The following is a 15009-nucleotide window of genomic DNA, read 5'->3' on the forward strand; positions in this document are numbered from 1 at the left end:
CATTAAACAAAGTGCTCAAGCTAGTATAGGAAATATATCAATTAACAAAGATGTTGTTACCTATAAATTGAGAACAAGGAGGAGATGAAGAAGTAACTAGTTGGCAAGAGGATCAGGAGTATGATACTGAGGAAGGCAGTAGTGCACGGTGGAGGAAGGTTGGGTTCTTCGACTTAGGCAAGGTTTGTGCGACTGTAGTGTTGCTTAGGACGAAAGAATTTGGCAACCAACAGTGGAATACAGCTAGTTGACAATGTAAGCTGTACAGGGCGGAGAAACAAAGCTTTACATGATAGTGTAGGAAGGAGGAGGCTCGTAATCAATGATGTAATCCGATGGAAGACACTGCACACGACGATGTAGAGCGAAGGAGGCTCCCGATTGACTATGTAAGCCAAAGGAAGACATTGCACACGTCGGCATAGTGTCACGAACTTAGTTGGTTTTGCCTAAGTCGTGCGGCACCCTTGTGTGTTTGTCCGCAAAGGTCAGGCTCCCGAAACCTCTTATTGTCCCTTAGGACTTACAAAAGATAAAACGGGTTAAAGAAAGTGTTTCACTCAGGATCCACAAGCAATCATTTTAGAAACCACTTTATAGCCAATGCAAATTACAAACATAGACTTCACAAGCTCTGAATGGCCGCACAACAAAGGGTCCAAAATGATCCACTACAAACCGAAGTGCCCATATAACACAACCTTTGTTTACAAGCCTAAAACGACCACCAAAGCCAACGAAAATGAGGCTGTTAAGCTTACTACTAGCCCTTTACATGCTGTGCAAAGCATGAACAAAATTGAAAGACACACACATACGTGAGCATTACACCAAACACACCATTTATAATTTTGTCCGTGACATTCTCCCTCACTTATTCCTTCGATGTCCTCGTCGAAGCTTTTGCAAACACTGCATCTCCTCACCTTTGCTGAGTCTTCAATCTTCTGCTCCAACTGTAATGCGCCTCTTGGCTCCCAACTACACTCTGCCACTGTCGTTGAGTAGTCAAACTTTGATCCGTCATACTACTTTAACTCGCCAATGACTCTAACTTTGATGTGGGGTCGGTTGAGTTGCGCTAATCCTTGTTGGTTCTTGCGGATTCCTTAAATGAAGGAAAAGACCATCCTTGGTATGCACTAGTCTCTCAAATGCCTCGTGTCGTTTGAACTAGGTGGATGTTTGTTGGAGTTTTAACGAGCATTGTCTCGCAAACTTTGAAGTTTTTGGGTCTTTCCTTCGTAAAATTTGCCCATCGATTCTCTTTCTACTTAGTTGTCACTTCCAAGTAGGTTCGCATCACTTTCGTTTTCGATTGGCATTCTGTTGGAAAATAAAACGGACAATCTATTATCAGTAGCACCGATCACCATTAGTGAATATTTGATAACTATTTTCTTCTCTTAGGTTTCTTCGAAGGGTCTTTGAACCTATGCAGAGCTCCTCTACTTGATAGATAAGAGAATTGGGATACCCGATTTTGCCCATTCCCTTAAGAGTTGAGAAGGCAAAGGTTACTTGACTTCGCCCGCCTCCTTGAGGGTTGTACTTCATGCATTGAGCTGGTTACTAGCCATCATCCGCTCTTTGCTCACACTTCTGAAGCACTCAAAGTGTTTGCACTCCTTGCATTAAGTTAGCTACTATGATTCACCTTCTCAATGCCATCAAACTTCTTGAATGCAAGAAATTTTCACCCCAACTTAGAGCAAGTCTCTAATAGTTTTGGTCACCTCTGGGATTGTACCATCTTCTCCATCATCTCTGTCGCCTACTCCTCTGAGTAGCAAAGGTACAACACCACATACTACCTACTTCGTTCCTTGGTTGAGCACTCTTGCATCGACCCGAAATCCTCTACCTTCGGTTATTTTGATGAAAAGCTCGTTGACACTGGTCTTACAAAGTTGCCCGGCCTCTACCCTTCAGTCTTGTCTCGGTACTTGGAGTTCCGTAGAGTCATCAATCCATGAGAACAAGGGATTGATGACTCCACGGAGGTCCTACATTTGCGGTACCATGGTTTTGCCATGCCTATGACTCTATTATTCGTCGCCTCTCATCTGCGTCCCTTTCTTCGCGATCGGTAGATCAGCCTCAGCACTTTGGCACTTCTCTGAGTCCATCTCCATTCTAATTGATGCTTGGTTTTGGGTAGCTAAGTCCCTTTGGACTCGTCGTCGCTTTCTCGTCCCTTTTGACCACTTGCTTCAACACCTCTGTATTTTTCAAACAGTTCCCTTGATCAATGGAAAGATAGACAGAAACTTCCATGCATGGCCTCCGCCATCATGTTGTAGGGCTCATGTCGATTCTGTTCTCCTTAGCTTCCTTGATAGCAACGTTCGCTTACTCGGCCTTGTCCTCTGACTTGCCGGGCTCCCTTAAGTGAATATGAGCTCTGGAGTAGTCCAACTCTCTAACCGCTCCAATCATTAGTACTTGCATTCGAAATTCTTCCTTGGTGGTACATAGCCCCCATATACTGATGACCAAGGCTTTCATCCGATGCAAAACTCGATGCACGCACAAAAGACCCGCCTCTACGGTACCATGGCATTCACTCCTCGAATCCATAGTCCTTCTTGCTTTCGTGTTGTTCACCGAAACAAAGCTCCTAGTAGCTCCCGATCATACCTCCGTATGATCTAGTCCCTTGTAGGACTAGTTTCGTGTGTATCGTATTGCCTCGAATTGTTCCACCATGATTCGTTGCACTATATCGCCTCCTGGTGACATCTCTATTGCATTCTGATCATTGTGGGATGAACTCGGATTGCGATCCCTCCATGTGTGGCCTCTACTAGCACATCACAAGGCCTCTTCCACCTTCGATTGTGTACGCTCCTTTGGCAATTGACCTTCGTCCACCCATTCTCGGGTCACACCCAGATAAAGTACAGCTCTAGGATAGTCCGTCGCCTAGCAACTCCCGAAGTCCACTGACTTCGTTTAAATTATTGCACCATTATTTGAACCTTGGTCCTCTGCCTCTCTCCCCCCCTCCCCTCACAGCACAATCTTCACTACGGACCACTTCCTTCATGGTAACTCGAATGGCAGCACTGTGGCATATTCTTCAAGAGTACTCGCCTCCACGTCCTTTTGCCCCTTGCCAAGGCCTTATGGCCCCAACTTTCCCTCCGCAAGTTGAGCCGCCTTGGTTTCTTCGTCAAATGCTTCTTCAAGATAAGGTGCATATGACTTGAAGCTCCCTTCGTTTTTGGCACCATGCAAGATAAGTCTACTCCATCAGAATGAGGGACCCATGGAATGATATAATCCCGCTCTTGCCTCTACAAAAGTTTATGTCCTTGACCTCTGTCCAAGGAAAGCTTCATGCTTTCGCTCCATGTTCTATCTTCTATGTTGACTCTTTTCATGTGGCTTGGGTACTTCACCAAGTTATACCCAAGTTGCTCCACTCGATTTGCATTGAGTTGATGGTGGCCCTTGCGCCCACCACTCCACGGGTCAGCCCTCCTTTGAGTCTGATTTTTATATCGGCTCCAAATGTGTTTTTATTTTGTATTGTCTTAGGTCGCTCCTCCACTTGATCTTGAAATGCATCCACCAATGCGTTACCTCATACAAGATCATGTGACGACTCCTCGCCGCTCGCTTGGTCCGTTGAACTTTATGGAGTTGTTGTCTTGAGGTACTCCTCCTCAACATGTGCGGTCCATTGCATATGAGTCTTTCTCTAGAGCGTTGGGACTTATCTCTCTTGGATATTTGTCCCGTTAGACCAACTTCTCTCTTTGTATCCTTCTCTTTGGATGTTTTGGATACCACCATCCCCTTGGACTACTTCACCTTACTGAACAAACTGTGCATTGTTCTGCCCCTGCAAAAGCACTTGCTAGATTGCGACTCTTTGTCAATACAACTCCCATTAAACTCCTCAAAGCCTAGTAATATGTTGAACTTGCTGTACACTTCAGCCTCCGATGGATATATCCTTCTCATGCCGAAGAAAAAGTTTCAATGCTCCATGGCACTGAGTTTCGATCGCTTTGGGATGGCCACAAACATTCCATCGTCCGCATACAAGCCCTTGTATGGTACCGAATTCTTCGAGTTAACAATTCCCCTCACCTCTATGAGCTTTGTATAACTCTTTCGGTTGCTGAGCAACCCATCTCATTTTGCACGATCTCATCTTTTACCAAGCACCCCACTTGCCTTAAGCACTATCAAGTATGGTTGCCAACGTCGAGCCGTAACTCGAACTCAGCCATCCTAACCTTTGTGCGCTATGCATTCTTCTCAGGTTGCTTGTTCTTGTGGTATCTCTCATGCGAACGGTTGGCTATTCCTCTGAATGTCAATCTCACATGCCTGCTCCTCTGAGCGATTCCTTTCCCCTACATCTCCATACCCGTTTCCCTCAAACGGTCGCGTGTGCTGGCTGTGCTCAATGCAGCCCACTAGGTCCCCCACATTTGCATGTCCAGTGTTTCTGTGTGCTTGTTTCGCTCTGATACCAAATGTCACGAACTTAGCTGGTTTTGCCTAAGTCGTGTGGCACCCTTATGTGTCCGTCTACAAAGGTCAGTCTCCCCGAAATCTCCTATGGTCCCTTAGGACCTACAAAAGAGAAATCAGGTTAGAAAAATCGTTTCACTCAGGATCCACAAGCAACCATTTCAGCAAATACTTCATAGTAAATGTAAATTACAAACATAGATTTTACAAGCTCTGAACGGTTGCACAACAAAGGGTCCAAAATGATCAACTATTGACCGAAGTGCCCACATGACAACCTTTGTTTATAAGCCCAAAACAGCCACCAAAGGCAACCAAAATGAGGTTGCTAAGTCTATTATCAGCCCTTTACATGCTGTGCAAAGCATGAACAAAACCGAAAGACACGAACATACGTGAGCATTATATCAAACGCCATGTTTATAATTTTGTCCGTGACAATAGGGTGTAGGCTCGCAGTCAATGATGTAAACCGAAGAAGATGCTGCATACGTTAGCAGTGAGCAAAGGAGGCTCACGATATGGTTTTTTTCATTGGGTTCTTCACCGGATCAGGCATGGAGGGGGGGAGAGGAGGAGGTGGGAGAGTAAGTTTTTATTAGTTGTTTCATTTAAACCAACTAATTCCAATTGATTGAACCCAATCAAAGTCCAAATTGAACCCATGCTTTATTTGGCTCGGGCACATGCCTAAGTCGCCCAGTGCCTAGCTCAGCTGCATGCCCGAGTGGTGCCTCATTGAATTGCCTTGCATGGTCACCTAAGCGAGTGCTCAAGCACCAATTGAAAACACTGATTTGGATTGTCTTTTGTAGTCTTTTTATATGCTTAGTTTTAGCCTTATGTACCAAGTGTGTACTTCTTTAATACTGCGATTCTGAAGGGCTCCTAAGATGGTCCACTTCATTAGGTTAGCTCAGCTTCTGCCCTTCAATTTCTGTCTTTGTCCAATAGCAACCAAAGCTTGTGATCATTTTCATCTGAATCATATAATCTATTGAATGGCTTCTTTTTGGTCCTTTTACCACCATATGAAGAGGACAGTAATTGGACTTTGCTGAAGCTTGCATATTTGGAAGCTGTAGGGGGATTATTATGGTATATAAGGCTAAATGGATCTTCAACTACTTGGCTTGGCTTAAACATTTTGGTCCTAATGGTTTAATGTTCTAGTCAGTAAGTATATCAGGCCAAGTTGTGATAAAATTGTCTTCTTTACTTGTTCTATCCTATTTTAGTAGGTCTTTTATTGTTTCTGTCACTCACTTTCTATGAACAAATCATAATGATCATTTATTGAAATAACATTATAGTAAAGAAAATTTTCAGATTAAATTTGATTCAGGATCATTGTTTGTTAGATTCAAACAGATCAGGAACAGGTTGGATCAATCATTTTGCTTTGTTGTGTATTTTTGGGGTAGTTTCTGAAATTGTTTGAAGTAGGACTTTTTACAGTTCTAGTTTTAGACAATATTGCATTATGACTTACAAAAACTTTAGTAAGTTAGGATATGATGATTTTTTAAATCATTTGGTTTATGATCTGACGCAGCACTTTTGGCTTTTTTCTGATATCAAAGTGCAGCAGGGTTCAATTTTTTATTTTACTGAAAGTTTTCTACCTTGAAAATGAGATTTTGTTTTCTTCTGCCACCTGACATTGAATATGATAAAATAGATACAGTTTACCTCTTCCATATGTTATGCTGTTTTATGTATGAATTAGCCTCTTCCATATGTTGATGAGAGGCTAATTCATTAGTCTGGATTCTGGTGCTGGAGGTATTAACAATTTTCTCTTGTTTTGTTTCTTTTTTTCATTTTGGTTTCACTCAATAAATTTAGTAGGATCGTTCTAAAACTGTAACATCTTTATCCCTAGTTATTAGCTTTAAAAAGTAGTTTTGCCAGACAAACCTTTCTTCTAAACATTTTGCTACTTAATGAAAATCCATCAACTTCAGACCTTAGATTGCCTAGACAATCTAAGGTAAGCAGTTGCCAAATTTTCGAAAATCCAGCAAACTTATAACCTTATGCTGCAGTCCTGGTTCTTGGGATCTATAATTTTAAGACCTTAGATTTGTCTTACATCTAATTTAGGTAATGAAGTTTTCTGTGGTGGATGATATAGCATCACATGATAGTGTTTGGTGAAACATGTTTCTTCACCAAAAAAAGATGGCTGTCTTATTTTTGAATTGGTACCTAACCATCGTATTTGTGTAACGGCAATGTGCTTGTTTTTGCCTCAGATTTTATCACAAGATTTTTCTTTTTCTTCAACATATTTTGGATAGAGAACTGCAACCTTGGTTATATGTAGCCTTCTTCTGTTCTTGCATTTAGTTAGATCCGTGAAAGTTGATTGAGGTTAATCTGTTTCCACAATCTTTTGTTTCTTGCTTTGATGCAGTACCTGGATGAAAACAAGCAACTTATTTTAGCAATATTGGAAAATCAGAATTTGGGAAAGCTAGCTGAATGTGCTCAGTAAGTTGACTACTGAACTTCATTTTTTGTAGTCGCAGTTTTTTAGCAGGCTCATTTCTTTGTCCTGTCTCTGTTGCATATCTGTCAAAATAAAACTGTCAATATAATGATCTACCATATGCAATCCATTTCCCACCCCTATCAAGATGTGAGCATTCTTGTGGTAGACGCACCTAGATCTGATTTTATGATAAGCCTTTGTTAGTGTTTCCTTTTTTCATTGACGAGAACATTGTTTACCCGAGTCTGCATTGCAGTTGTAGTTCTGCTGATACTTCTGATGCTTGATTGCTGAATCAGAGCTGTTACGGAGCTGACTAAAAATCTCTTTACGACTTTAGTTTCTTTGTTCTGTAATCTGATGGAGCAACATAACCATGTTAGATCTGTGCAGAACTTGAAACCATATCTGATATGGAACCATAGGGAACTTGAACTCAGGAATATACTTAGGTTGAATGACATTCAGTATGCATATTATATATAAGGTCAGGTATGGGTTCAGGATCCATGCCCAAACTAGTACCGTTTTGATTGATCCATTAACACTTATAAAGGCAATCTCCCACCCACCCACCCACCCCTTTCCTCTCTATTCACAACCTAGCTGTCAACAATTTTTCTCACATTATATCACAAAGTAGTACATGTTAGTTCTATTTTTTTGTTTTTATTTTAAATTTTTTTTGGCTGATGCAACTTTGCATCTGATCCCCACGCTACGTCACCATCCTCGCAGCAAGTGTTCGCAGGCAAGGGACGGGTATTAACTGATGGTAATGCTAATAATGCATGCATAATTTTAGTATCTGGAATATTTTTTGGATGATAAATATTTAAAAAAATAGAAAGTGCATGTATTTTTCTTTAATCTATGGACATAAATATCAGTAAACTGTTATGGATCAGGTATCAAGCCCAGCTTCAAAAAAATCTTTTGTACCTGGCTGCAATTGCGGATGCCCAACCTAATGCACCTGCTGTACGTCCTCAGGTCAGTTTGATACCATTTTCTGGAAACTCATCTTTTACTGCTTTGCATTATCTGCTCATCCTTTCCATTACGACTGATATATTTTTTTATTAACAGATGATGATGCACGGCTCAATACCACAGGCAGGCCATTACATTCAGCAGGCACCGGTTTTCCCTCCCGGAGCTCCCCCACAATATAACCCACAACAAATGCAAGAGCAGCAGATGCACCAATTCCAAGGAATGGTGTTCCCAGGGCAGGTGGCCATGAGACCGGGGGCAGTCAATGGTATTCACAACATGCAAACTGAGCCACGTCCAAGGACTGGCACTTCTAGCAGCGCAGTTGATAGACGTGGGAATAAGCAAGATGCAAATGCTGGTGAGGTGGCTGCTGCCGACAGCCATCGGAGCTCAGGATCTGAGCATGGCAGTGGGGATGCTGACCAACTGCATGTCAAAAGGCCAGAGGAGGCTAAAATGTCATGAAACTTGTATTTAAAGAACTTAGCGCAAATTACTGGTGACTTTTATATGCGAGAATCTTTATGGCCCTTCTCATGATATACGAATGGCTCTACGTCCGAATCTTAAATGTCACCCTCACCTAGTCGAGCATCGCTTGGCTTTTGTGGCAACCACAGAAAATTTTATCATGGCAATTATATAGCATGATCCATCTTCAGTAATATTGAACTTTTCTTTTCCAAAAATAAAAACTTTATTTAAGAGTTCATAGTAAGTACTACGAAAAGATCTAAGTAGATAGATCTTCAGTCAATATAGAACAAATATCTAGAGGAAAATAATCTTCCCTGAGAAAAAGGTCTGTTCTGAGGATCCTAATTTGAGTGTTTGATTACATTCATGAAAGCAATATAAAAGTATAAAAGAGATAAATTGCTTTATATGTTACAACCATGAATTATCTATATTATACAAAATATTAAACATATATGTGGCTCATAATCTAATTGATGAGGTGTATTAAAAATAATGATTATGTTCTAATCAAATATTTAAATATCAATATTTTTGTACATCCAAGATGCCTTTCTAGAGATCCTCTCTTATCTCTCGAGGCTGCGATGTTTTTGTGAACGCAACTTCATTACGGGAAGTAGGATAAAGAGGTAAAAGAGGGCTAGCTCATTTCAAGGATCGGAGGAAGTACGATAAAGAGGTAAAGAGGGCTAGCTCATTGCAAGGATCGGAGATGACAACAGCATCAAAGTATCGAGGTATTTCGACTTTATATGAGTATGCCAAATAAAGGTATGCACATCAATTCCTAGATCTAAGATATATTCGATTTCAATCCTTAGTATAAATATTTTTCGTATTATAGAAATTCAACATGAGCATATTGAGTAAAAATATGCACATCAATCCTCATATCTAAGATTTGTTAGATTTTAATCCTTGGCATAAATATTTTTTGCATTATAAATATTTTCTAATAATTGGTATTAGAGCCATAGATTAATGAAATTTAATTATCTTAAATTATAAAATAATTTGTATCTAATTATGTGATTAAATTTATTATTGTTTCAATCTCAAATTAATCCATGATGTCTTATTTCATAGGTGAATTCTCCAAAAAAAAAAAAAAAACGCTCTTAACTTTGGCTTTTTGCCTGTTCCCTTACTTACAAAATTATTTAAATAGTAGCGATACTTTTTAAAAAGATAATGTTAACCTTGAAAATTCACTTGGGTTCATATAGGATTAAACCAGATTAAAAAATCAATTTAACTTGAACCGATTTTTTATCATATACTATATATCTTTGTTTCACATTTACCAATCCATATGATCTATACCGTTTGACCTTTTATCTTTGGTCGCCCTTGTTCTATCACCATTCCATAGTGTACTCCAGAGCTTCCAAATATCATCGACTTCGTATCTCATTGAGTTTATGGTCGAGTTTTGTCACTAGCAACACTAAGTCACTTGAGCTTCTATTCCATCATTGTCGTAAAATGGGTTTTAGGGTTTGAGCCTTTCTAATAGAGTTTCAATATTTTCTTTAAGGTATATCTCTATTTTTGTAAAAATATTTGCTAGAAAATCTAAACTTTTGGTTTATTATATAGCTAGTGTTCTAGGGTTGCACTGATGTTTATTATTCTGAATAGCATTATAAAAACTTGTTATTTTACAACCAATATTTTGAGCATTTTTTATAAAAATAAAATATTTTTCCAAAATAATGTGATATTTTTGCCTTTTTTATTTCATTTCTAACAAGTTATAATTCATCCATGCAATATTTTTTCACATTTGAACTTCTAAATAGGTCAACAATATATATAGAAAATTTGGCTCAAAAAAATATTTGTCTAATAGGTGATGCACTATTATTGAGGAAAATTTAAAAATAGTGCATCACATAGATGCACTATTTAAAATGATCTGAAATTTTTATTTTTAGGCAAGCTTTAAATAGAACACTTATTGTCATATGTCATTGGTTTCCATTTTAGAATATTTTTTGATATTTTTATAAATTTTTGGGGATTTGAACAATTTGTCAATTTTCTAGTTTCTTAATTTTTATATTTCTAACAAATTGTAATGCATCCATGCAATATTTTTTCACATGAGCTTCTAAATAAGTCAATATAAAAAATTCAAATTAAAAAATCCTAATAGGTAATGAATTGTTTTTTAGAAAATAAAAATAAAAAATAGTGATCACATAGATGCACTTTTCAAAAAGATCTGAAATTTTTAAGAAAGCTTAGAATAGGACACCTGCAGATATATGTCACTGGTTTTCCATCTTAGAGATTTTTTTAATTTTTTTATGAAATTTTGAGCATTTGAACAATGTATCATTTTTTATTTTTCTCCTTAATTTTCATATTTTTAATAAATTATAATACATTCATGTAATATTTTTTCACATTTGAGCTTCTAAATAGGTCAACAATATATATACAAAAAATTTGGTCTAGAAAAAAAATTTCCTAATAGGTGATGCACTATTTTTGAAAAAAATTAAAAATAGTGCATCTTATAGTTGCACTATTCAAACTAAACTAAAATTTTTAGACAAGTTTTGAATAGGACACTTATGGATATATATCACTGGTTTTTTGTTTTAATTTTTTTTTTATCAATTTATCAATTTTTGAGCATCTAAACGGTGTGTCAGTTTTTTATTTTCTTCTTTTTTATATATTTCTAACAAATTATAATACATGATTTCTAAAAATATCCCCTTAGATAACTAAACTACTAGTTTATCGTCCAACACAATGACTTTTGGACCACCGATGCACGAAGGCTTTGTTGACCAATTCGAGTTGAGATGATACAATGCATGTTTAACATTTTTGACTTTGTTAAGGAGACATGCAAAGTGGCTAGTACATTATACGGTAAGTTACTTTTGTTAGGGCAACTCGCGGAGAGTGAATTAGTAGTTTCGTAAAATCACATTGATTCAAAACTTTAAACTTAAAATGTTTACAAGAGTAGTATTAAGTAGATAAAGCAATTAAAAAATAAGTAAACAAGTAGAGAAAGAGAGACACACTAATTTTATAGTGATTTGATCGTCGTGATCTACATCCACTCTCGATTCCTCTACACTCGAGGCCATCAGTTTTTACTACGGTCTTCTTCCAATGGGCGAAGATCAATTACCCTTTTACACTCTTTCTCCTTTTCACAAGCTCAGTAGAGAACCTTTACACCTCTCTTTTAGGCCTCACTAAAACTTGTAACTCTAGGAGGAAGAGACTCTAAATCCTAAGAGAGTTTTCAATTTTTCTCAAGTATTATTTTTCCTCTTTCAACTCAATTTCATGCTTTACCAAGCAGAAATAATTTTGTATTTATAAACCATAATTAGCTTCAAAAATAGAGTCAAAAAATATCTTATCCCGAGTTTCTTAGGTCCTGACGGTACCATTGCCTATGTTGGGCGGTACTAGAGTCTGCAGCACTAACACTAAGCGGTACACCAGAGCCTGCAGCACTAACACTGAGCGGCACCACCGCTCCGTCTAGCGGTACCACCGTCTGACACAATTTGGGAGACTGTGTCTAGGTGGTACTATAGGGAAATCTAAGGGGGGCAACATCACATGTGCAGCGAAAGAACATAAAATCAAAATCCTCAAATTTTTCATCGATATGTTCATCGTCGTACGAAGATTGATGCGTAAAAATTACGAAACTTAAAACTGCGTATATGAAAGATTGTGTTACCTAGGGAGATAATATATTCCTGAATCATTGTAGATCTCTAGGAGAGGGTGAAGGAGGTCAAGCATCTTCCTCTCTGGTGGTGATCCACACAACAAGGTTACAACTTTAGGCCTACTATCTGAGGAGGAGGAGGAGAGGAGAATAGGAGATGGCAACCAAAAAGGCTATAGCCTATGAACTATTGGTTCCCTCCTATTTATAAAGGTCCGCTATCAACTTAACCCTAATAGATCCTGCCTTATTGGATATTGGATCTTCATCCAACTACCCAAGCCACTTAGATTAATTGATCTCTATCCAATAATCTCTCATTGACTCTTATTGGATCTCATTCATATAATCCAATAATTCAGAGACTTATTGGATATCCAATAAGATAGGGGCTCTGGCGGATATCTCATATTTGAACCTCTGCTCATTGCAATGCCTACCATATGTGTGTGTCCCTCTAGACCCAATATCGAGCTGGCCATGAGTCATACCTGTCAGAAATCCTTCTAGCTCAGTAAATTTTTATCTATATAATAATTCACTCGACTTATCAACTACGGATGTACTAGGCCACTGTTGAATCTCGGATTTTGATGATGAAGTTAATTGTCATTTGTTGTCTAATCTATGTGTTGAGATAAGTGTGCAGGATTAACTACGATGAAAGTTAGACAAGCAGCAGGAGTTGCGCCGGAGTCAAGTTCATGATCACGTTGGGAGTTCGAGAGTTCGACGGAAGTTCGGACGATCGTCGGAGGTTCTGCGAGAACAGATCCGAGAAGTCCAGAAGCTTGCCAAGCGAAGCTCGTCAGAACTCACCAAGTGGATCATCGCAAAGTCCAGGAGTTTGCCGGAAGTCCGTAGGAGCATCACCGAGGGTTCATCGGATGATCGACGGAAGTTCGTCGGAAACTCGTCGGAAGAAGCGATTGACGCACCGAAGCAAAGCTGCAAAAATTGTATTAGATCTAATCGTAGTTAGCACGTTGATTAAGTTGGAAAATGGGAGATGATCCCATTAGCTTAATCTTGGGGCAATTGGGCCCCTGAAAGACTGAGATTGGGCCGAATGGAGCTAACCATTCGGACCCTGATTGCACCAGGAGGTGCAACCGCCTAGGCCAGGAGGTGGCACCGCCTGGGCTAAGCCTCCCAGCGAGACTGGGCGGTGCAACCGCCCCAGCCAGGAGGTGGCACCGGCTGAGCTCAATCTTCGAGCTCTGGCAGAGAGGTGCAACCGCCTCAGTCAAGAGGTGGCACCGCCTAGGGCTCAGTCTCCGAGCCAGACTCAGGAGGTGCAACCGCCCCTGACACAGAGGTGCAACCGCCTGGGCTCAGTCTTCGAGCTCTGCCAGGCGGTGCAACCTCTCCAGTCAGGAGGTGCAACCGCCTGATCCCGGAATTCCGGGATTTGATCGTTTTGAGCTCCAAATTTGAATTGGGTTGGGGCCTATAAATACCCCACCCATTCAGCACTGAAAAGATACAGACCTACACTGAATTCTTGATCTTTTCTGTGATTCTAAGAGCTCAAATTTGTGTAAAGTCCTAAAGTTCTCCTCTTTCTGTTCTTCAAGTTTTGAGTTGTAAAGAGAGGAGAGAAAGGTCCTGTAAGGGTTGTCTCCTGAGCCCATCAAAAGGAGTGAATCTGTAAAAGGGCAGTTGGCCTTTGCCTATTGAAGGAAGGCCTCTAGTTGACGTCGGTGACCTCGTCGGTGGAGGAAGCCAAAAGTGGAGTAGGTCAAGACTGACCAAACCACTCTAAATCTCTGGTTTGCGTTTATTTTGAGCACTTTATCATTACTGCAAACCTCCTACATAGCTACTGCTCTCTGCGCCTTTACGAACAAGTTTCTAAGTGATGATCTTTCCGAATCTGCATTCAGATGTAAATCGGTGTTTTCATACATTACAGTTTACGATTACGTTTTGTAACTGCAAACTGTCTTCTGCGCTTTTACGAACGAGTTTCTTTGCAGTTTACATTTGCGTTTTGATTCTATTTATAACTGCAAACTGTCTTCTGTAATTTTACGAACGAGTTTCAAGGTTTAGACGAAAATCTGCATTTAGACGTAAAACTGCATTTAGACGTAAATCGGCTTTCCTCGTACAATCATCAGATTTCAGTTTACGTTTACATCTTGATTTCAACTGCATACTGCCTTCTGCGAGTCTACAAACGAGTTTCAAAGTTCAGACGTAAATCTACGTTTAGACGTAAATCTGCGTTTAGACGTAAATCTACGTTTAGACGTAAATCTGCTTTTTGCAGATTACTTTTTGAGCTGTACAATAGCAGTACACTATCTTTATACTTCTGCTTAAACTGTGCTTAGACGCAAACTGTGTTTAGACGTAAACTGCGCTTAGACGCAATCTGCGCTTAGACGCAAACTGCGCTTAGACGCAAACTACGCTTAGACGCAATCTGAGCTTAGACGCAATCTGCATTTAGACGCAAACTGCGTTTAGACGCAAACTGTGTTTAGACGTAAACTGCACTTAATCATAAGTAATCTTAGAATCGGCTTTTGCATCAAAATAGTTTTTATCGAACGAACGCAGCTTTCGTTTTTAATCGCGATCCTAACAATTGGTATCAGAGCGGGGTATTTCTCATTTCAGATTTACACCCGAGAGAAATGGCTCTTCAAGAGGGCTTTTCGGTCTTTCGTCCACCGTTCTTTAACGGATTGGACTACACCTACTGGAAGACCCGAATGAGGATCTTTCTTATTTCTATGGATTTTGAACTGTGGAATCTTGTCGAAAACGGATTTTCGAAGTCTTCTCTTCTAATGATCGATTGGAATGATTTGTAGAA

At 39.5% G+C, this 15009-nt stretch overlaps 1 protein-coding gene across 1 annotated transcript in view; it reads left to right on the forward strand.

Moving 5' to 3' along the window:
- LOC135645218 (GRF1-interacting factor 2-like) overlaps positions 1-8563 on the forward strand; it is a 10162-nt gene extending 1599 nt beyond the window's left edge. The window contains exons 2-4 of the mRNA XM_065163387.1: positions 6911-6987; positions 7897-7981; positions 8078-8563. Coding sequence (XP_065019459.1) covers positions 6911-6987; positions 7897-7981; positions 8078-8452 — 537 coding nt within the window. The 3' untranslated portion in view covers positions 8453-8563. The remainder of the gene's footprint in view (positions 1-6910; positions 6988-7896; positions 7982-8077) is intronic.
- The last annotated feature ends 6446 nt before the right edge of the window (positions 8564-15009 follow it).

This window comes from Musa acuminata, chromosome BXJ3-8 (assembly GCF_036884655.1).
Source record: "Musa acuminata AAA Group cultivar baxijiao chromosome BXJ3-8, Cavendish_Baxijiao_AAA, whole genome shotgun sequence".
NCBI lineage: Eukaryota > Viridiplantae > Streptophyta > Magnoliopsida > Zingiberales > Musaceae > Musa > Musa acuminata.